Source organism: Meleagris gallopavo, chromosome 5, assembly GCF_000146605.3.
Source record: "Meleagris gallopavo isolate NT-WF06-2002-E0010 breed Aviagen turkey brand Nicholas breeding stock chromosome 5, Turkey_5.1, whole genome shotgun sequence".
Taxonomy (NCBI): Eukaryota; Metazoa; Chordata; class Aves; order Galliformes; family Phasianidae; genus Meleagris; species Meleagris gallopavo.
The window spans coordinates 13,840,832-13,864,785 of NC_015015.2; the positions used below are offsets into that span (position 1 = coordinate 13,840,832).

At 38.7% G+C, this 23,954-nt stretch overlaps 1 protein-coding gene across 3 annotated transcripts; it reads left to right on the plus strand.

Annotated features, from left to right (window-relative positions):
- The first annotated feature begins 396 nt into the window (after positions 1-396).
- Positions 397-23,954, plus strand: TOLLIP (toll interacting protein). 3 transcript variants are annotated; one of them, XM_019615418.1, is made up of 7 exons: positions 397-426; positions 7,733-7,882; positions 11,171-11,353; positions 13,441-13,593; positions 14,811-14,901; positions 18,405-18,425; positions 22,846-23,954. In XM_019615418.1, the coding sequence occupies exons 1-7, from the start codon at positions 412-414 to the stop codon at positions 23,058-23,060; spliced, it is 828 nt and encodes a 275-aa protein (XP_019470963.1). In that variant the 5' UTR covers positions 397-411; the 3' UTR covers positions 23,061-23,954. The 3 variants fall into 3 exon arrangements, with proteins under 3 accessions (XP_019470963.1, XP_019470964.1, XP_031409319.1); XM_031553459.1 differs by lacking the exon at positions 397-426 and adding an exon at positions 507-524; XM_019615419.1 differs by lacking the exon at positions 18,405-18,425.

The window sequence follows — 23,954 nt, forward strand, 5'->3', positions numbered from 1 at the left end:
CGCGTTCGCCCTCGGGGCGCCGGAAGAGACTCCCCTCTCGATCGTTGGTTGGGCGGCCGCGGCCCGGCGCGGACCCTTCCATCCCGCCTGCTGCCGGGCGGCCCGCCTTTCTCCTCTCCTCCCCTGCTCGCCGTCCGCGGGAGAGAGCAGAGCGAACGCGTCCGCTGCGGCGCCGAGGGCCGAGGCTTCCTGTGCTCTCGGGTCCCCGCCCGGCAGAGAACCCCGGAGGCGGGCGGCCGAGCGGCCCTCCTCTGCTTGCGAGCCTCCCGCGGGCTCTTGTGCCGCTCGCCATCCGGAGAACGGCGCGAGCCAAACCGAAGCCTGACGTATTTCTCCTCAGAGTAGCGTAGAGCTTCCCGTGGTCGCGGTTGGAGCGGGCGGCTTCGGACGGCCGTCCCTGGAAGCTGCAGCATGGGACGTGTTGAGGTGCGGTTCCGGCCGCGGGGCTGGAAACCGAGCGGTCCGGTTTAACAGTCCTGTGAGGCTTTGCGTTGAGGGTGAGCTGGGAAGCTGTCAGTGCCGAGGTACGCTGTGGGATAAACCTCCCTAATGCCTGGTGTTGTGCTGTGCGGTGCTCAGCTCTGCTGCTGCGGCATCGCCTCGCTCCTGTGCTATTGCTGGCTGGAAGCATTGAGCAATAGCTGAGAATACGCATTGCTCAGCAGATTAAGTCTTTTTTTCCCCCCCTAATTATTATGTACTCCTGTGTTTTATTTCTTAGAAACACTTGTGTTAGGTTTTTTGCTGCTGCTATCTGTGCAGTCTCTCTGTGAGACCAGAAGACCTGGATTATTAAGTTACTAATCTTGAAAAGATGAATCTCTGTAATTATCTTAGGCTAGGAATGCTATTTGGCTATCAGTTTAATTCCTTGAAATGCCGTATTTGTAAGATCGTTAAGAATTGATTCCTTTTAGAATTATTTTTTACGGTTGTTGTGTTCTTGAAATAAGTTTTCAGTGGAGAACTAAAGTCAAAACAGTGAATTAAGGTTTTTATTCTCTCTTTGACAGCATTACTGATATACAGCTGCTATTCTGTGACTTACGAATTCATCAATTGCTGTCCCCATAGGCTTGGTGTTGAGAATTGATGGTGTGATTGCACCCAAATGCTGTTCTTTCAGTATGTAACAGATTTTACTAATAAAAAAGTATCTGACAAAGCAGTTTGTTTTAAAGTAACTTCTAGTCAGGCCTTGGTTGATGTTTGAAAAAGGTTGGGGAACTTGTAGGGCATCAGTGAGGGAGGAGGGGGCTGAAGGAAATGGTAACCAGCTGGATTGGATAAAGCTGGACTGCAGACCTGGTTGCAATCCTGATTTGCTGAGACAATGTTGTGTTGGTAGCAATACCTCCTTAAAATGGAATGGCATTTCTTTTTGAGGAAAGTCTTACTTGTTGTGCTAAATACCTTGTTAATGTTTAGTGTATTACTTTTAATCTTGACTTGTTTCAGCTTGATGAAGTCCTGTTGGGTTGAGATGAGATTTTAGCGAGAACTTTCTTGGAGTTGGCTTCAGCTTTTTCTTTCTTTCTTATATATCCCAGAATTTGTCTTAACGTTTTAGAGACTGGGATAATCTCAAGTGAATTATTGCACAGCATTGAGAAGCTGTCATTCATAGGTGAGAATGCTGGTACAGTACATACTGGCTTCCTTAATTCTCTGAAGAGCAGAAGATAGAATTGTATTTGTTCCTCTATATATAGTTGCATTACAAATGGATAGCCACTAAATGGTGCTAAAGGACTGGGAAACCTTCTCCCTTCAGCGCTGCTCTGTCTCTGTTTGGACAGGCAAGAAAACATTCAAAATTGTTTCATGCAGCTAAGAAAGTAGTGTGTGCTGCTAAACTGCTGCCAGTCTTTTTCTTATAACCATGCTTTCTAGTTTGATACTGTTTATTTGGTGAGTAATTAAAGTTCTGATTGCCCTCGAGTTTTTCAGACGAAACAGAGCTGGAATCCTGTCTACTAATGGCAAATATCCTGCTAGAATATAGATTTCCTGGGTTGTTGATGATAGGGAATTAGTGTGTTTTTGTGTTTTGTGATTTTGTAAGAATGGTGCAGCTTCTGAAATCCTTGCTGCAACTTAATATAGAGTATTCAGATTAAGTCTTGAGTTTGAGACCCCAGTGCTGCATGTTGGTGATCCTGCAGCTAGCCTATAGCATACCCAGAATGGATGTCTGTGATTATTCACTGTGCTGACAACTATGTTGAGTCCTCCAAAATGAGATTGAGTGCCAAACTAGGGCTACTTAGATTTCTGCTCCCTTGGCTTCCCTATTCATTTCTGCTTTGCTTTGAACTCTTCCATTGGGCAGCCTGAATGAATGCTTGATTCTTTTCCAGTTCTCATACTGTCATTTAACTGCATAAATATTGTCATCTCTGATTTTAAGTCTTGTTTTGAAATGTAGCTCAGGACCTCTGTAAACGCGACTTGAATTTAAGATGTTCATTCATTCTATCTTCATTATGTAACTCATTTTTTAATTTGATTATTTCTGCCATAATTAGCCCTCAAATTACAAAATATTCACCTCCTTACTAAAATAGTGTAGGCTTATCATAGTTTATTCTTCCCTAAAACCAGTGTTTTTTTCTTTATTAATGGCTGTGCTTTTTCACTATGGAGTGTATTTTGTAGATCTTTAAGTATCAATGTCCTGTGCAAATTTAGAGGTACTGGGAAAATCCAGGGGCAACAGTTTGTGACAAAATATTCTGTTGGGACTAAATGTAGGTGTACCTGGGAAGGGGAAAATACTATCTAAGTAATGACTGCACTCATGGAGTGCTTACAGATAAATATATGAAAGCAAGGTAGGTGATAAATTTCTAGCAAAAAGAATCATAAGAGTGAGTTAATAAATGTCTGATAGCTTGCAATTTGCTACCCTTTTTATTTTACTTTATTATTTATTAAAGCTTGTTAATTTTTAAGGCTTATTAAATGTAGTTCATTCTTTTGCTTATCTCTAAATTGAAAAGCCTTTGACTACAGTTCTAGGGAAATTGCAGTGGGGATGTCATGCAATAATACAAGTTGTACAGAATCAGAATTGCTGAGGCTAGCAGTGATGTCAGTAGGCCATGTAAACCAACCTTTCCGTAAAAGCACGGTCAGTGTTGAGTTCAGACTAGGTTGCTCAGAACTTGGTCCAGCAGGATCTTCAAAACTGGCAAAGACCATTTTTATAATCTCCATGTGAGTACATCCTATAATTCTTCTGCTCAAGATGGATCCACAGCTTCTCTTTACAGATCCTGTGCTGCAGCCCTTCTCATGGGCCATCTTGGTGGACCTCTGCTGAGCTTTTGATCATCTTTTGTGTACTGCTGGGCCCCAAACTTGATGCACTATTCCAGTATGTTGCCTTAAGAGTTAGAAGAAAAGGAAACAATCACTCTCTTCAGTCTACTGGCTTTTGATTCTATGATGTAGTAGGCTGCTAGACCATAGCTTGCATTCCAGTAGGCTTCCCCTTGCTGTTCTGTTAGATGTTCTCTTGGCTGTACAAATGCCAGGGAATTTTCTGTCCAAAGCACGGGACTTTGCACTTGTTACAGAATCTCACGGGGCTCCCATCTTTGTATACTTCCAACTCTTGTTGTTGGCTGTGTCCTCAAACAAACCTCCATTCAAGGTCTTAGGCGCACATGGTAGATCTCAGTACAGACTTCTGAGCAACTTACCGGTTAGCCAACCTGCAGTGTCACTGGCAGCTGAACTTCAGTTTCTGAGCTCAATAATTCAGTTTTCCTCCATCCAACAGTCCACCTCTATTTGGACTGCAGCGACCAACCTTTGATACCAAGAAGTGGTGGGAACGTTTTGAAAGCCTTGTTTGGAAATCAAGACAAACAGTCGTCCCTTCTCTCCTTATGGGTTTTCAAAGATGGATGTGACACTTAACTATCTTTCTCCAATTTTTGAGGACGACTTCTGTTATCCATGAGCTTTCAAAAATGAGAGAGCAGCCTTGGAAAATATCATCTAGCTCCTTTAGCTCTTTTGGATGCATCTCATGGTCCCAGTTTTTCAAAATATAATAGTACAGATAGTATACTAATAGTACAGAATTCTCTTATTTACTTAGTTGTTATTCCTTAAAAACAGTGGAAGTATTTAAGGGTTAAATAAGTAGAACTTATTTTAGTAGCTAGGTGTTTTTTAGCTGTGTAGTGCGAGATTTCTCTGAGAATTAGTATTGGAGTTTCTGCATCTGTTTGCCAGTTTGGAATCCTAAGACATGAGGGCATTTTTGCTTGTTCTTGGTGTTGTCTTTTTTCCCTCCCTGATGTAGGCTCCAGTAATCACCTGATTGCTTAGTGAGCCATGTAAAGCTGCTGATGACACATCCTCTCCTTTACCTTCAATCCTTGTTGTGTTTCTTTTGTTCAGCTTCCTTTATAGCTGCCTCCGTGCCACTTAGTGTTGCATGATAGGTGAGGGTGAGAGGTAACAGGAACATGGGACTAAGACAGCCCAGGCCTGAACAGCCCTGCAGAGCTATTGGTTTGAAGAAATAACTTGATGATTGTGAGTGGTTTGTTTCAATTGCTGCATTTTTGCTCTAAAGCACCTCAAAATGAGGTATGAGATGTTTTTAGCAGACAGAAATTGTTCTGTTTCTAGATAATTCATATTCTTGATTTGCAGTGCTATCAGTAAAGCTTATTAAGAAGTGATTACGAGGCAGACCTATTGTTCTGAATGCCTGCTCATCATCTGCCTGAAGAATGAAGTTTTATGGTGACACCATTACAATTGTCTGGCTTGAAAAGTGCATCCATTAAATTCAGGTGTTAGATGGGATGTTTATGGTGCAGTTAATGTTTGGGTGGAGTTGCATTTCACCACCTTCCTGGAATGTTATGGTAGTAGAGGGAATGCCTCTGTAGAGTGGGTGCTGAGTGGGATACCAGCTCCTTGCCTGTGTTCTCCTGGCTTTAAAACTGAAATCTGGTTACACAAGTTTGTATTTGATTGAGATTTGGAGGTGGCAATTGCTTAACTGTTCTTGAATGCTTTGAAGGGAGAATTTAATCCGTTTCCTATACAGACAAAGTTTGCACAGTGCTGATTTGCCTCCATCTCTATGGAATCAACTGATAATCAGCATAAGAACTTACTGATTGATATTCTTTTCTCAGTGAAGTTCTCTGCTAGCTGCTTACTCAGCACATCACCATGACTCTTATACCAGATCTCAAACACGGCTGAACACTGAAGTTGGGAGTGTGTGCCTCTCCTGTGCCTTACTTTTGAGGGGCTCACTACTGGTATCTCTTAAGAATTGAGTTATGCTAGCTGCTAGCAGTTTCTAAGAATGTCTGTTCTGCAATTCCAGTGTAAGAGCATAGTTTTGTGTGAGTGCAGTGACCAGAAATCCTTCTTTGGTTTGTCTCTTTTGGACCTCAGTGACTGGTTTATATATTTTTATGTTGGAGCATGTACAATCAGTGAATATACAGATGGTATGGTATATCCAGGAGCTTGGCTGATGTAATTGTTATATTGGAGTAAGAAAAGGAAGACACTCACCCTATCCTGGGCTCGCAAAATAGACTCTGGTGGAGTGAATCTCCAGAGAGATCCTTCCCTACTGGCAGTCAGCTCTTAAATGGGTTTAGGAGAGGTGAAGCCAGGCTCCACCCCTTCCTGCAGATTAATCAGAGGTTCAGGTGTGATTCAGCAGCCCCATACAGAGCAGTATTTGAATGACTTAATAAAAAAAAAAAGATGAATTTTTTTCACTTCTCTGATCACGATGAATGAATGAGTTAAGGTTTCTAACATCCGTATTAAGATGGTTGTACCAAATGCTGTATGCTACCCTGATTTCTGATGAGCTGGCAGAGGGAGCTTGCACATATGGGGATGTGATTTAGAGCTGCAGCTCTCACTTCTGACTATGTGAAATCTTTATATGTGTACTCTTAGATGCTAAAAATTCTGAATTTAAAACTTTCTGGAGGTTGTCAAGGGTTGAAAGGAGCCAGCTGTGTTGCAAATTCCTTTGCTTTGTTAATTCTAGGGCCAGTGCAGATCTTTCCTAAATGGACAGTTCTACTTTAAAACTACTAATTGTTCACAGCATTGAAGAATTACTAAATAACTGATTAGTTTTCTGTATATAATGTATGTAATAACTCTACAAATAAATTAAAAGCTATTTCCTTCAGAAGCAAGCTATTATGAGAAACCTGACTGTGAAATTTAAATGGTTGTGAGAAAATAATATTCAAAGTGCATGTACTCTGGTCACACTCTTGAGAAATGTATTTTCAATATTGTGGCAGTGCATAATGAATGCCTGCAAAGAGGAGTGTTGCTGTGTGAAAAAGGAGCTCCGTGTTTCAATAGAAGAGCAGCCCAATGAACACCATTAAAGCATTCACTTTCAGGTCTTTATATTGTCAGTTAGCCATCTTTAGGGGACACGTTAAAATGTTTCCGTTCTGTAAAATTACTTTTTCAGCATGAAATTTTAAGACACTTATGAGCAGAACTGCATCTCTTTGCCATCTCTCCCAGCAGCAGGCAGCCAGCCTTCAGTGGCTTCGATACACTTCCTCTCTGGTATGTGACACCTCCTGCTGCCAGGATCCCTGAGGCGTTTGAACATAGAGCCAAAATGCATCTCTTGCCAAATCGCATTTTGTATGACTCTTGCTATCTCAAGGATGCAATCTTGGCGTGCAAGTGTTGTCTAATCTTCAAAAGCAATGTCCTAGGGGCCTCTTCTTCCTGCAGATGTTGTTCTGTAGGCATGCATTTGCTGGATGCACTGCTAAGTAATCTTGTCTGAGACAGTAATGTAAGAAATGCAGTGTCTTTTGTCTTCGTACTTTAGACATGTTGTTATTAAATATAGAAGCAGCTCTATAGGCAGTAGAGATAAGCTTAATTCTTTTTCTGCCCTACTGTGTGAGAGTTGCTTTCAAATTTTTCTATTTTAATTTTTTCCTCATTTCTTAATTTGTGATTATCTGAAGTTGGAATCCCTCCATTGGGTCGAGTATGGTAGTATCTGATCCCAAACTTGAGAAGGTTAGTTGCAGGCTGGGTTTAAAACTGAAAAGGCATTAGGACATCCTAGTTCTCCTGAAAGGTTTGTCTTTATGGTCTGTCTTGAGGATTAATTTTGAAAGTGACACTTCCGAATGCTATCATGTACCATGTGTTTTATTTATGCAGCTTTCAAGTTTGCATTAACCTCTGCTGCAAATGTGTGTCAAAATACTGGCAACTTCAATTGAGTAGTAGCTTTTATTAATGATAATGGCAGTGTATTAGGCCTTGCAGTCTCTATTTCAGGGCACTTTTTTCCTGAAAGCAGGGTGCTATGTACTGTGACAGGAATGATTGGATGAGTGGTGAATAAGTGGAAGAGCTGGGCAGCATCAGATGTCATGTGGAAATGGGATGTGAAACTTGATAGATCTGATGTTTGTATGGATTACTTGAATGTTCAGTTGTAGAACAGCCTTGGCTTTGCATGTCCACATTGTTATTTTTCACAGTGGCTTGTGTTGGATTTTAGTATTCAAAAGTGAGCCTGGCAGTTCTGTCATTATTTACTTGCTGATGCTGTCAAAACTAGAGAAAAATGCTGAGTGTTTTTGCTGAGGTTCTTGGGTTTTCTGTTCCTTTCCATTGCTCATTATGAAAGTGGGAGATCTAAATTTAAGTTTTTTCTTTTTTTTTTTTTCAGGTGTATGTTGGTGAGCTTCCTCAAGACTTTCTTCGTATTACCCCAACCCAGCAGCAACAGCAAATCCAACTGGACGCCCAGGCAGCTCAGCAGCTGCAGTATGGAGGACCAATGAGTACAGTAGGCAGACTGAGCATTACTGTAGTACAGGTATAAATTGTACCTATACCAACTTTAGTCATTTTTCATAAGTGGACACAAAAGACTTTGTGTTGAATTTTTTACTCAACTGCTTGTTTTTTAGGAAGCAAGTAGTTTTCAAAGTTTTTTTTGTTTGCTTAATTTTCTTGTATGTCAGTATTTTTTCCAGTTCTGTTTCTTAACTGTGACATGCATGGTGCAGCAATTTCCTATAAACCTTGCTATCACAGAAGATGATGCTGTTACAGAAGAATTCCTGTAGAAGCCATGAATACTGGGAAATATCTGCGATTTTGAGACTGTTATAAGGAACTGCACTTAGTTTACATATTTTTCCTTAAGTGGTTGTACTGAGCCACATCTGCTTTAATGCATTTTGCTACTTTTTCTGGTGTTTTCTGCAGGCTTTCTTCAAGTACATAGTCCTAGCTTTTTAACTTCTGCTTGCTCTTTCCCTTTGTTACCCCTTAACTCATCTCTAGGCAGTACTAAATTATTGCCTTCATGATGTATAAGATTTCAGGTTTTAAAACTTTCCTGTCTTAGCACAGTTCTGTTTATCTACATAGCAAAAAAAAAATGTGTTCTTCATGTTAACATCTCATGTATGTAGAAGTGTTTTTCTATATACACACTAAAGATGTATTTAGTGACAAGCCAGGTGTTCTATGGTTAAAGCTTTAATGATGAGGTGAGGCCCTTTATTAGGGGAAAAACTAGGATCTCTCAGGAAAAGAGGTACTGATCTTCTGTGTCTTTTGCTGGTTAGTTTATTCTTTCACAACCTGTATTCCTTATACTCTAAAGACTGGAGGCAGTGCTTTTTCAACACTTGTTACTTCTAAGGTTTGTTGAATGCAGTTGCAACCCTTTCTCTATTTCTGACCAATTCTCCAATCTTTGTTCAGAGACTCTCTATGATGTGGATCTCTTGCAACTTTGAATAGCAGAAGAATATTACTGTTCTTTGTAGTGGCAGAGGCTTCAGTGACTTTTTTTTCTCTGAGTTGGGAGCAGATTATTTAGGTTAAACCTTAGACCTACAAGGAAACAAAATGTATATTAGATGACATGCCGTGTTACTGTTAGCTCTCTACTTTCTAGCCATTTGTGTGTTAGTTAGTAAGTTGTTCATCTTTGACTATTTGTTTTGACAGCTGAAAGTGCTTTATTTTCCTCATGGTATTTTGATCCTATCATGGTAGATTATAGAAACTCATTAAGTTAAGAGTTCAGGCAGTGTGATATTCAAGGAGCTGTTACATCTCACTTTCTGTGTACAGAAACATTCAGATGATTCCTGTTTGTATATGTGAACTAATGTTTATTGTGTTGAGTGCTAACTTACATTTTGGCGGTTGTGAAGACAAAGAAAAAATGATAAAAATTACATATGTGCTTTCTTTCTTCAAGAATGATGTCTGATGGCTGTTCTTGATGCCATGGCTGTGATAACTACTTGGTACAGAACTGTAAGTTGAGGTTAAGGGAACCTCTAGAGATTTAGTCCAAGAAGAGTCCCCTAATCAAGGATTAAGGACATTGGACTTCCAAGAAAAGACTGAGAGGAAGCTGGGAACATCTAGAAGAACAGGCTTGGACAGGAATATTATCAGTAGGAAATTAATTCCACGGAGTATTTCTAGAGATTAGTTATCTCTGGTGACTGAAAAGACCATAAGAGGTGCAAGGAGCACATATTTAATTAAAAAAAAAAATTATAAAAAACTTTTTACTGTGAGAGTTATCAGATATCTAAACAGGCTGCCTGTAGAGGTTGTGAAGCCTTCATCCTTCAATATGTTCCGAACTTGCTTGACGACAGCACTGAGCATTTGACTGCTTTGAGGAGGTGGTAGCACAGGCTCTCTGGAAGTCCCACCTAAATTCAACCATTCTGTGGTTTTGTGAAACTCTTAATAATTTCAGTGGCTCTTTACTGAACTAGTTCCAGTATGTCCATGTCTCATGCTGGGCAGCCCAGAATTACACAGAAAAGTACTCTAAATGTGGGTCTTGCCAGCACTGACTTCCTGAAACTGCTAGCTGTGTTCCTGTTGCAGCCTAAGAATCAGCTGTCTGTGCTACAGGGGTCAGTTGCTGGATTGTATTGAACTTGATGTCCACCAGATCCCTCTCTGAAAAGCTGTTTTCCAATCTGAACAGGCGTGCTGCTGGAATCTTGGCTGCATATGGAGGCATGTGGTACTTGGGTAGGAGGCTTACCATGGCACAGTTAACCTGTGGAGTGCAGAGATCTAGTTAAGCCCTTTGTGTTTCAGTGCTTGTTGATTAAGTACACAGAGCACTGTGCACTATTTTGCTGCTAATAAACTGTTGGAAGGTACTTGAATTTGCAAAGCCCACATTTACGAGAAACAGTGTAAGACAATTCTCACCAGTTCCGATACATAATTATCAAACCAGTGTATGTCTTGAAGGATTAAAGGACTTTCTAGGCCAGAGCTGCAGCTGCTGTGCCTAAATCTGTTGCAAGTCTCAACAATTTGAACTCCTTGCAGCTCCTGCAGGTGAGAGGCATCATGGGCACCATTTTTCTTTTTTTTTTAAATGTAAAAAGAATTCTGTCATTTCTTACAGGTCAGAGCTGTAAGTCATATAAACTTGTTTTCTACTTGCCATAGCTGTGCAGCAGTGCTCGGTGTTGTCTTTAGGACTGTGACAAACTTGTTTTTTTTCTGTTCCCCTGATGTTATAGTGAAAGTATATTGAGTAACTTCAGATTATGTGCTGTATCTGTCCTTCCAGTACCACTGTACTTAAATTGCCCACCTAATTATGTGACATCAAATACACGTTCTTATATCTGAAAAGTATGAATAACTGGATTTTACTCTAATTGAATTCTTTTTACAGCAAACATGGTATGATATTCTTGAAACTAAGTTATTTCATCCTTTTAAATATTTCAGTAAAAGAAAATAGGCTACCTGTAGTGCTGAGTTTCATTGGAGGACAGAAATCAAGGCAAAAATTGAACATAATGCAATTTCCTTGCATGTTTCTGCTGGTTTTATTATGAGGTTATTTTAGCTTTGGTGAAGATGTGTGTCTTCTGTAGAGGACACTTTAAAAAGATAATCTTGTCAAGTTTTTCAGGGCATTTAATGGTCTCATTGATTTCTCTGTGTCCAATCTGAATGCTGTTCTTATGAAATTTTTGCTCTACCTCAAGTTAAAACATCTGTTTGTCTGATTCTTTGTGATCTAATCATAACCACAACTTATTGTATGTATTACACACTTAAAGGGCTTTCATTTCTTTTTTTTTTCCAGGCAAAATTGGCAAAGAACTATGGAATGACCCGCATGGATCCCTACTGCCGAATACGGCTGGGGTATGCTGTGTATGAAACCCCCACTGCACATAATGGAGCCAAGAACCCTCGCTGGAACAAAGTTATTCAGTGCACTGTTCCTCCGGGTGTGGACTCTTTTTACCTAGAGATATTTGATGAGGTCAGAATGTTGATACTGCTTTCATTTCCTCATCCCTTGTTTGGGCTGAGGTTTGGGTGGAATCCTGCAAGGTAGAGTTGAGTTAGCAAAGGCTGTTAGCTGCACTTTCTGGGAGATAATACTAACTTCTCAGATTCTCAAGATCAGCAGTATGTGAAGCTTTGCTCTGCTCCAAGAATGCCAGAATTTGTTACCTCACAAAGAGTACCAGAGCATTAGCAGAGCTCCTTGCAAATAAAGAGAAGCAGAAGTGTTTGAGTGGCATCGAAGCTCTTCTTCATTATCAAGATGTGCTGCAGCCTTATATTCTGTACTGTCCCTATTAAAAATAGCATGTTTTTACATTGCTGGGTTAGCCCAGAAATTCTTCATTGTTCTGACGCAGGAAGAGGTTAACTGCAAGCCCATAAATAGTGAGAATAAACCAATCCTGTATAGAATGTGTAGTTCACTGGGAATAATTTGCAGAGACATAACTTTATCTATGCCTGAATTTAATGGCAAGTCCCTACATGTCTACTCAGGTATATTTTACTTAATGTGCAGAGCTGATAAACTGTTCACAGGTTACAAATTTCAGTTTCTCAGAGATTAAGTACATCTGATGAACAGCTCAGTTTAGTAACCTGCTCTGCAGACATTGCTTATAGGAGTAGTACTGTCATAAATTCTGATGTGTTATTCTACTTGATGTTGCTATTGGCAGCAGGGAATATGTGCCTACATGTTAACTGTTCCATTTTGAGATGTTGACTTTGACTTAGAACAAACTCGTGTTCTCAGGCAAAGCAGGAAGCTACAACTGAGGCAAATGTTTGTGACTTGTCCTTCTTTGCTGCCCCTCTTACTGTGTGAGTTTAACTCGACACTGCAGTAGCTGTGCACTTGTTACACAAATGAGGCTTTTGAATGCTGTTCTGTGATAATTGGTTGAAGTTTCATTACTGCAACATGGGAGGCACATCAATGCTTATTTCTACTCCTGAATTACTGGAGTTGTTTAAAATGTAAACAGAAACTGATTCTTAGTAGTGTGACTGCTAATGAGTGATTGCTGTCTACAAATATACACCTGTTTAAATACTTTTTTGCCTTATGGATAGGACCTTCTGCATTCTTTCTGCATTGTTTAATTGGGTGGAGTCTAGAAATATGGCATAGAATGAACAAAAAATACAGAAATATTTTATGTCAGTATTTATTAATGTTCATGCAACAAAAAAGCTTTCATTACTGTTTTTCACAGTATCCTTCTCAGTTGCATACAGCTAGACAAGTGCATAATACGATGGGTAAAGAACTAACTGGTGAGTCAGCTCAAAGAGTTATAGTGAATAGATCAGGCTGACAGATCTGTCACTAGTGGTGTTCCACAGGACTCTGTTTTGGGGTCAGTTCTCTTTAATGTTTTTATAGGTGATCTTGACACAGGAGTCAAATGCATACTAAGAAAGCTTGCAAATGGTATGAAATAAGGGGGGAGCTGTTGACTCCATCAAGAGTACAGAGCCCTTGCAGAGATGTTAAACAGACTAGAGGGCTGGACAATTTCCAACCACATAAAGAAGTAAGAGCAGCAGTGTGAGATTCCCCACCTGAGATGGGGAAACCCTGGATACGTGTATGGATGAGGGGCCGAGAGACTTGGGAGCAGACCCTCAGGAAAAGGATCTGGGGGTTCTTGGTGATGGCAAGTTGAATGTGAGTCAGCAGTGTGCCCTGACAGCCAAAAGGGGCATCTGTACCTTGGGTGCACCAGGTCCAGCGCTGCCAGCTGGGTGAGGGGAAGGGCTGCACCATTGAGCTGTGTGGCCTCACCTCCAGCACTGTATGCAATTCTGGGTGCCACAGTATTGGGAGAGAACAAAACTGTAGTGTATTAGAGAGCACGTGAAGGAGAGCAACAGAGATAGTAAAGAGTCTAGAGGGCAAGACTTAGGAGGAGTGGCTGAGGTCACTTGATTTGTTCAGCCTAGATAAAAGAAGGCTGAGAGGTGATTTCCTGGCAGTCTGTACGCTGTGACACTTGACATGTACAGGTAGATTGCAGTAAGGTAAAATGGAGACTTTTTTTATTTCTCCTCTAGCGCGCCTTTTCAATGGATGATCGCATTGCTTGGACACACATTACAATTCCTGAATCTCTAAAACAAGGAAATGTGGAGGATGAATGGTATAGCCTGAGTGGAAGGCAGGGTGATGACAAAGAAGGAATGATTAACCTGGTGATGTCATACACGGTAAGTCAAGTTTAGGGTGAGAATGAGAGAGGTAATGAAAGAAGATATTTTAGGTTAAAGCAGGAGTATTTCCATTGTATCTTACTATTGTGTGTGTGTATTAGCATTTAAAATATTTGTACTTTATTTTGCAAATAGCAGCCAAAAATATTAAGTTAGTAAATCATTCTTGGTGAGGTAGTAAATGAACGTTTATTTGGCTAGTCCTTAGTCAAATAATCTGCTTTGATTTCTAATTTGATTAAAACAACAACAAACAACAAAGATTCCACTGCATATTTAGAAGGTCATGTCAATTTAAAAGTAAAAGTAATGGCAGCTCTTCTCTTTGGTCTTTTTGGAAGGTTTGAGTGTTCTTTCTGATGACTTGAATTCTTATTTCCATTTTTTATTTAGTGCTTGTTATTTTGAACTGCTGACTTCGGTCTATTTAGTAGCTTCTGCACTATTCTCTAGTCTGTTATCTTTGTCATAAGTACCTGTTGGATAGCCTGATAGTTCCTCAGTGCTTCCTACTATGCTTGTGCACGATCAGAAGTTCCAAGTCGTTGCTGAGTGCGCAGCTGTGAACAGGTGCTTCTGCTATTTGAATTTCCTATTTGGCCCCACGACTGAACAATTAATTGTTCCTTTACCCCTAGGGTAAAAGAATTTTTAATAACCTTTAAAATGTGTACCAATGGATGTGTTGCACACAGAATCTGACCTTCTAATGTCTTCCAGGATGAAAGTGAACAGGAATTGTGGTAGTATAAAGGAATGGACTTGGACACTTCTAAAAGTACTAATTTACCTCAAAAAATGATTTGAACTAATCTCTACTCTTAATAAAATTATATAAAATAAAGGTTTGCTTTAGATTTTCACTGTGGATGGATGTGTTATGTATTCATTTTCCCAAGACTAAAGTATGAAAACTTAGAAAGCCATGTTTTAAAACAACTTGTTTTAATAATAAAACTTCAGTGGCCAGTTGTATCAAGCAGATGGGAAAGGATAATTTGTATGATGTGCTTATTCTGATTTACGCTCAAATTGTCATTTCAAAGACTAGTATTTCAGTTAACTTGCCAAAAATTCTGCTTAATACAAGTTGGATAGGTCTTATTGGGCATGCAGTGCAGACTTCCTGTATTACAGTGTGATGACTTCTTGCAAACATTGTTTTAATTGGCATTTTTTGAATTGTTTTAATCTCTGTTGTGCTTTGTGTCTAGTCTTTGCCTGCTGCCATGATGATGCAGCCTCAGCCAGTGGTTCTCATGCCCACTGTATATCAGCAAGGAGTGGGATATGTGCCTATAGCAGGTATGTTGTCTTTCATTGAAGGCTAAAGCTGCCAAATAAAGGGGTTTTGCAGAGATACCTACCAAGTTTCTCTTTCTTTATGGGATGTGAGTGGAACTTATAAGTGATTTCATCCTTGACTATTTTTTCATGATACGAGAAAAGAGGAAATGAGTTAAGTGTAGACCTGATATCAGTCTTTTTGACTTCTGAGTTTGAGAGAGATACATAACTTTGGATTAAAATGACCATAAAGTCAGAACAAGTAGCATGAAGTCTACTTTTATTGAGTATGAAATCTAGACTAATGTCAAGTCATTAAATAACTAAATATGCTGGAACATAGTTTGTCAGATATTGTGTGCTGTGAAGATGGTGGCAATCCAGGTGAGAGAATGCTCAGACTTCAGAGAGCACATCAGATTTGTGTAGTCAGAGCTGCAGCTAAAATGGGCTATAAAGGGATTATCTTTCCTGTGGACCTTGAAGATGCTCTGTTGGAAACTTGCTACACAGCACATGAACTGCTTAACATTGTAATGAAAAGTATTAGGGAGCTCTGAGATAAATCAATGGAACTATATCAAGAAAGCTAAAAGAAAGCAGTTGTCAGTTGCCTTAGTCTGTGCAAAATAAATTTTGGACTTGTACAGATAGATGTGTTAGGTTTGTTGTTTTACTGTCAAAAGTGAAAAGCTTCAAGAATGTAAATAACTGTGTTTGCTCTTAAATAACTGGTAAGTACAGTTTGGTTTTTTGTTTTTTCTATTTTACTGTCAGCTCTTAAAAGCTCTAGTTTGAACATGAATTCAGCAAGATAGTGCTCTTCATGGAAAATAATCTCACTGATATATTTTGGGTTTCTTTGCGTGTCTTCGTATGAATGAGTGATAGAGTATATGGGACACAGTTGCCATACTGAGGATTGGCACAATATATTTTTCTTTTAGACTCAATTCTTGATTGAATTTAAATTTCGTTCTCTGAAAAAGCAAATTTCCACAATAGAAGTCTGGATATTTAACGTAAGAAAATTTGCCTCCTGCTTCATTTTTAGAGTTAAAGTAAAACATAGGAAAGTTTGGTTACATACTGAACTCCCTGATGAAAATTTATAGAATGCTTCATTCAAAGTGCTTTTATCTCTAGAGCTTCATTCTCAGGATTTAAGTCTTGCTTGCTTTGCCAGCAAAGTAGTCTAAGCTATTGTGTGTATTCTGAAGTACAATTCTGTTGTGGTAGCTTCTGTGGTTTTTCTGTTCTTGGATTAGATACACCTTTTTACTTTTGGATTCATCACATCCTGATACACTGAAGCAGTTTGTAAACCTCAGATTTAGTATCTTATGTGGGGTTAAATAGCTGGTTAAATAGTTAAATAGATGATTAGATGTTTAACAAAAAAAAAGAGCTATAGAATTTCTTGAACAGATCAAAACAGTGATATTCACGCTGTGCTAGTGAGACTGCAAACAGTGAAAATGAAGCAGAGGTTAATTTCAGATGTAACTGAAAGCAGACATCTGAACAGATGAAACTGGAAGTAGATCTTCAGAAGTTAAAAAAAAAAAAAACAAGTACAGTGGTGTATCTTGAGACTAACATCTTGGTGTTCTGTAAGTTTTGTGTTGACCTGGAGTATATTTTCAGAAATACTTTAAAAAAAAAAAAAATTGATTTGGACAGGTGAACAAACAACTGGTGTTTTGGTGCATGTCATTGTAATGCCTGACATTTTATCATATGAGTATTTATACGTTGGTTTTATTGATGTTTCTCCCTTCTGTGAAGATGCTGCATATTTGTTCTAAGTACTGCTACAATAATCTTCTTTATTAAAAGTTCTTCCTGATGATAGAACTTTTATTTTTTTAAGATGTTGTGGAGTCCCACCATTCCATTTTAAACTTTTTTGTTCCGAGAAAACTTGAACGTACTTTTCTAATTTATAAATGCCAAACTAGCTTGTTATAAACCATCCTTCATTTATTTATATTTTTCACAATTTTTGATAAGTTTTTGAATATTACTCTGCCACGTGTTTACTTTCACAGAATTTGTGGGCACTGTGGGAATTTCTCAAAATTTCTTCAAAACTATGAGTTTTGAAGCTTTTGCCTATTCACTAATATAATGACCCACTCATAATAATTGGAGGGATGGTGAAGTTTGGCCTCTCTTTGCAAGTCCCATCAGAATACTTTTACTGTTTGAGGCATGATTATGTAACCTAAAGAAAGGCAGCGGTAGGGCAGCAATGTGTTGCAGAGGAGCATGTTTATCTTGTTCCATCTCTTTAGTTCAGTTTTCCTTCTACCTGTCCACTTAAATGAGTATGGACAGTAAAGTCCTATTTGGTTTCTTGAGGAAACTGGAAGAGCAGCACTGATGAACTTATTGCCTCTGTAAGGGGCAAGATTTTGGTGTCGGGCAAGTCAGAATCTAAGTATTGTCAAGGTGGAAAATAGGTTCAGTAGGTGGACTGGAATATGCTTATCCAATCCAGTTCACAGGTATTTGTGGGAACTGTCCAAAATAACTGAGCTATACAGTGAAGTGATAGTAAGTCAAATTTAGCTGTTCCTAGAAGGGCCAAACTCTTGTGTTTTTTTTTTTTTTGTGGATAACAAAATTCTGTTTAAAAACTTAGCGTACATAACTAACCTCCTAATTAAGGTCAAAGCAACTGATACTGCTCATACAGTATTCTTGCACTGTGTGAAATTGTTTTGAAGGTTTTAAAAATTAAAGAATCCTGATAATAGTGCTAGTTGCTACAAACTATGGTCACATAAATCTGTGTCAGAAGTTCTTCTAAAACTTGGCTTTACTCAAATCCTTTCACTTGTCTTCTAAACTTTAGCCAGTTTAGTGCTGTTGAATACATAGTGTGGTACATAGGTTGCCAATCAAAGCTGGTCCTCGAGCAGGATATGAAGGGCAGTAGGTACTTCAGTGAAGCTGGATTTCTTTACAGCTAAGTTGTCACTGGATAAATTGCATTTGCACTTGACTTAACACCTTTATAACAAGTAGGTTAAAAAATAAAACAAAAATTTCCACGGCTCATTTAGAGAGGAGTATCAGTTTCCTTAGAGGCAAACTTGTATGTATGTGTATGTTGTTCCTTTCGGTCTCCATATTGGGTATGTTGGGTTAGTTTATGAAAGTTGTGGTTTATTCAGAACAGCATGGATGTTTGTTGTCCTTTCTGGGCTATAAAATATAATCCTTGCTATAAATGCCTAGTAGCTTATTTTGGGAGCATATTCTTATTATTTGAATAAAAGCAGCACATCTAGAAGGCTTTTTCTGAGTGCTGGAACAAAAATAGCTGTGAGACTGAATCCTAGCAGCATTTCATTTTTGCTATTAGGTAGTGTAGGTTTTATGCAGTTTACCTCAGTTTATCCAACTTTCACCTTAAGAAACTAAATGTTTCATTTTCTTTTAAATATAGATTAATGTTTCTTTCCCATGTCTTATTCCTTTTCCCTTGCCCCTTCATTTCCACCTATCTTTAGGGCTTGAATACTTTGCTCTGGGTAAGTTTCCAAGCTCTCTACTCACTCCCATCGTCATCGATTCAAGTCTATGCATGAATTCATACAGACAGTTTTATTTACATTACAGCAGACTGTATCACAAGGTATTTCCACTTGGATGTCACAATAAAATAATATAATGCATCTCTTGAAATTGCTGAAGTCCTTCTAATCTGTGGGAGATTCCTTAATCTGCTCAACTTCAGTATATAAGGATTAAAGTAATTGGTGATAGCGTTGATCAAATGTGATGCTAATTTTCTTCTGAAACTGTTCTGTGTTTTTGAGCTGTTTTTGCTGGCAGCACTGGTTCCTTGGAAGAGAAACTTTAATCTTGCAGTTGTTCTACTGCAAGACTTGGGGAGAATGAGGTAATGTCATGACTGTTCGTGAACTTTGAAGTGAAGAACTCAGCTCTGCAGTGACATTCTGACAAGACAGCCTGTCACCTACCTTCTGTTACTTCTTAAATTAGCCTTTTTTTGTAAAAGGTAACACTTATTTCATCTTATACACACCATTTTAGATTCATGTGAAGTTAAGTATCTGACATGATTCTAAAGGTGAGTTCTGTTATGAAAACCATTTTTCTTCAATTTAAGCTTAATTTAATTTGGCAGGTTTGACTTTTGAACTGTGCAAAGATATTGTGACATCCTTACCTTCAATATAAGCATTGGTGTTCAATCAAGTATGTTCAGAAAATTCTAGATTTATACATAATGAGATGAAAAAAAAATAAATTATTCCTTGATGCTTTGAATCTTAGAAAAGCACTGTTAATGCAAGAGACATGCTGCCACAGTGTATTTAGTTTCATCAGCAATGAAGCTGTAAAACTTCTGGAGATTCATATTCTTCATGTCACCTAGCTGCTTGGGCAGGTTAAAAATCAACATTAAAGAAAAAAGTGGTGGCATCTATACTTCTAGAACTGACTCTTTCTTTCTGAGGCAAGTGTCACTAGGACCTACTGGAATACAAACCTTGAATCTTAAGATAAAAAAGTGATGCTCATTTTGTTTTTTTTGGTCTGTCTTTTAAAGAATTTATGCTGAAGAGGCTCATGAGCTAATTTTGGAAGGATCATCCCTGTACATAAGACAGAAGAGTAATGATTTAATAAATGTAGAGTGCTTGACTGAACAGTAAAATAAGTGTGTAATGCCTTGTGTGCAGCTGGAAAATGTTTACACTCAAGGCTTTGTTGGTGCTTTCTTGCTGCTTTTAGTAACTGTCTGCTGTTGTACTTGCTTCACTTCCTGGAATGCCATTGCTTATGCCAGCATGTTTGCCATTGCCATCTCACTGAATTAGAAAACAGTGCTCCATTCTTCTGATGTGTGACACCCATTATCCGAGAGCAACACAGGGGTGTTCCGTTACACTTAGAGGATGCTTATGTGGTTTAGTTTCAGTCTTCACCTTTTAGTGAAAGGAGCTGCTTAATATGTAAAACAGCTTTTTACTCAACAAAGAAGAAGCTGAAGTTTATTACAGCTATTCTGGTAACAACTGTGTTACACACACATATGTCATACATCCCATATATATGTATGTTAAATTACATAGTGTGTAAGTTTATGCTTAAGTCTTCAATTATGCTTGCTATTTTGTAAATCAGAAATAATAGATGCTTTTAGTCTGGGGGGGACAACAACAAAGCCAAGAAAAATGTGCTCTTGAAACTGGTGATATTGAGTTTCGTGAAAAATAAACATTTATTCTGGAAATGCTTATTAAATATCACTGATACTAACTTCCTTTAGTATAGTCTGAATGTGGGGAGAACAATACTGGCAAGAAATATCTCATCTCTAAAATCAGATATTTACACTGAAAGTACTTAATGTTGCCTGTGCAGATATCTGGCCTCATAATTATTGTTTTGATGTAAGCAATAAGGAAATTGTCACCATTATTTTTTTGCAGAGGCAGGCTTACTGGTATGCTGTAGGATGCTGTGACACTTCAAAAGTGAGCTTGATGCTTCATTTGTTGTTTGAACTGATCTTTTTTTACAGACAGATCTTAAATAGCTAAGCTGATAGCTGGATAATCTTATGGTGCTGATGACCATAAGAAAGATAGGAAACTTCACTTAAAAGTGAAGCATAACTTATCTTGGTCTGTTCTTTCACTTTACGCCTTCAAATTTGCATGGTTTCAAAATCATTTATATTTTGTAAATGCCTGCAGTGTTTCAGGAAGTGTGAGAAGGAGTTGAAGTGTGTTGAAGTTCAGAAGAGGCAATCTGAAATGCTGCTGCTGGATGTGGTTATTGTGTAAAGAGTTGCATTTGCGGCATTGGTGAGGACTACTTTGTGGTTTACTTCTGAGGCACAACCATAATATGATTTGCCAGATGGTCGAAGAGTCTGATAGTCCTAAGCAGAATCTGAGGGAACATGATCCAAATGGCTTAAGCTCTAGAGCCCAAGTTTAGGTTGTTGTGGAGGGGGCTGTAGATGTCCTAGTGAGGGAGTGTGGTACATATGGCTGGCAGAGATAGTTTGAGTGTGTGGGTAACAAAATTATGTTGAGAAGAGGCTTTTATTTAGATGCCAGTGTGAACTTTTTTAAATAGATGCAGCCTGTGCTACCTAGACTTAGAGCACCTAGGTTCCTTTTTTGCTTCTAATAAAGCTGAAGAAGATTACAAGGAGAGTTTTAAAATCAGAAGTCTGATAAGCATTGAGGCACTTATAATTCAGTAATGCACTCCAGCATGAAATTGAATAGGACTGAAGTCCAAGTTGAAGGAAGAAATAGCAAAGAATGTTAAGTAAAAACAACAGTTGTGGTGCAGTCAGATTGTATTCAATTAGAGGCATTGTTTGATATAAGTTAAGGTGGGTTTTGGTGATCCAACCATGAATATCAATTTTAGTACATCACTTCAAGGTTGAAATAATTGAACGAGTTAGTAAGCATAAACAAACCAATGTGGTTCTGTAGGAGAAGCTTGTATCTCAGGAACTGTAGGTGTCTTAGGAACATGTAGGTAAGGATGATGTGCTCACTTTAACTGTGGTTTTTATGTTGTCATTTGTAAAGGAGTCTTTTGTATGAAATCATAAAAATAAGTCATCTTCGGTCTTAGTGGCTATTTTGAAGATCTGCTGAACAAATGAAAGTGTGTGATCACCTCATGAAAGAGGTTTTTAGTGGAGTGCATCACGTAAGAAAGTCATCAAGCGAAAGGAGCTAACAGACAATTTGTCACTTCAAAAACTTTTTGCAATTTTCTAAGTTTGCACAAGTTGTGGAACTATCACTGAGTGGGACACAATGTGACATTCTTAGGTAACTGTTAAACCAGGTATTACATGTAAAGATAAAATACGTTTTTGGTGGTGCTTTGATCATTACTACGTGTACAGATGTGTGAGTTACTGTGGACTGTTCTTTGAAAACATCAGGTGAATAGTGTACAGAAAAGTGGATAAAACATCTGAAAGGGAATAAATGACTTTGCTGAGCTGCTGTGTGAAGCACTGGCACAGTTGCATTGTGATGCAGACAGTTCTCCGTGCCCTGTTTTAGAAACAGTGCAGCAGAAACAAATTAATGTATAAACATGCGAGACTAAGACAATTGGGGAATGGCTTGTGGTGAAACAGGCTATTTTCAGAAGAGATAACAGCCTCTAAATGTTCTCTATGTGGTTTTAGTTCTTCAAAAACAAATGGACAAATGGTAGTTTTTCAGCAACAAATGTAGGCCAAGTTAATAATAAAAGTCAAATGATGTAAAGGAGTTCTTGTCTACTAATTCTATTTAAGAGTAACTTAAGAACTCACATTTTGAAACTTCCTAATCTGACAGTGCTTTAATTACACACAGCAATGCAAAAAGTTCATTAAAAATATCAAATGAATTTTGTACTGAAGCAGAGGTACTTGGAAAAGTAACGTGCATCCTTGTGGGCTTAATGGGAATTGTACTTTGCTACTTTGGGGCTTTGCAGGAGGATCTGGAAGGCGCATGAACCAAGGAAGACCATTTGCTTGAGATTCATTTATGTATGTAGTTGAGTCCTTTTATGGACATGATTTCCTTTTAATATGATGAAGATTACATTTTTTTGAATGTCTGCTTATTGCTTATGTATATTTTGGTTTAAAAAGCAGCTTATCACAATATAAATACAATAGGGCCTAAAATACACTTAGTATCTGATGACTTACATGTAAGCCGGGTTGATACAGGTTGTATCTTAATTCTGAGCTGTACCTATTGCCATATTGCTTACTGCTTCTGAAACCTAACTTAGGCAGAGAACCAGTTCTAGGAAAGTACTTTTGGTTGCAACAATCATTGCTATCTCTGAAGTAGGTGGGTTAGTGGTAAGGGATGGAACACTTCCTTCTTCATGGTCGTTAACTTTTCTCTCATGTGTTTTTTTTCCTGTATGCAGGAATGCCTGCAGTCTGTAATCCTGACATGGTACCTGTGGCAATACCACCTCCTGCAGTCAATCCTCAGCACCTGTGTAATGAAGAGGACCTGAAATCTATCCAGGACATGTTTCCCAACATGGACAGGGAAGTAATCCGCTCAGTGCTAGAAGCTCAGAGAGGGAACAAGAATGCAGCTATCAACTCCTTGCTTCAGATGACTGAAGAATCATAGAATCACTTCCTGCGTTGCCCCCTTCGTCAATGCCACTTATTTTTACTTGCCAAGCCAGGGATTTAGCTAGAGGAAGAATTTCCTAACAGTTTGCTGTTAGTGCATCCTGTATTCAAGAATATATCCCCTTTTCTCCTTGAGCATTTGGATCTTTTCACTTTCTTATGCTAAACTGAGTATGTGCAGGTAGAGAATGTCCTACAGTACAGCATTGAAACATCTTTGATGTCACGTGTGCCCTGTTTGGCTGTATTCTGAGGGAATAATGCTGCTTTTTTTCCTTTCCCTCCCTCTGTTCAAAAACTTGTTCTTACAGAATAACTCTATGCAGGATTTACTACTGTTTGTTAGAGTGGAAAAATTGCTTTTCCAATGGACGGTTTGCTTTTTGAACAATTTATTTGCTGAAGTGTTTAGGTTTAACCAAGCAACCTGTTTATAGCAGAAATTAAAAGAAAGTCCTGCTCCTTGTCCTGCAGTGGTCAGTTATTGCTGTGAGATATTCAACTGCTTGTGATTGATGGAAGACTTTTGGTTTAATAAGTTATATTTCTAAGGTTGTGCTTGTTGGTATTTCTAATGAGCATCTTCCCTTCAATCTAGTTATTGAGCACCAAAGCAGTATATTATCTCGTGTCCACTTGGGGCTTTTATCACACCATAGAGCGTGGTTATATATCTGTAAAATCTTAACAAATGACTTTTTAACTTGTGCAGTCTACTGCTGTAGCAGAGAACAGAGCCCTAATGTACTCCCACTGCAAATTGCACTCATTACTGCTTCTGCATTCCCATGACTATTTCAAAGGACAAACACAGAAGGGCAGAAGGAAAGATTTTGTCCCTGGAGAATAAATGAAGCTGTAAATTTTAAGGTATTGCTGTTGATCTTAA

What these genes read in the sequence shown, in the direction of transcription:
- TOLLIP (XM_019615418.1), top strand. An exon ending in TGAGCATTACTGTAGTACAG is followed by an intron (nt 7,883 to 11,170) that starts GTATAAATTGTA and finishes TTTTTTTTCCAG; the next exon opens with GCAAAATTGGCAAAGAACTA. An exon ending in ACCTGGTGATGTCATACACG is followed by an intron (nt 13,594 to 14,810) that starts GTAAGTCAAGTT and finishes CTTTGTGTCTAG; the next exon opens with TCTTTGCCTGCTGCCATGAT.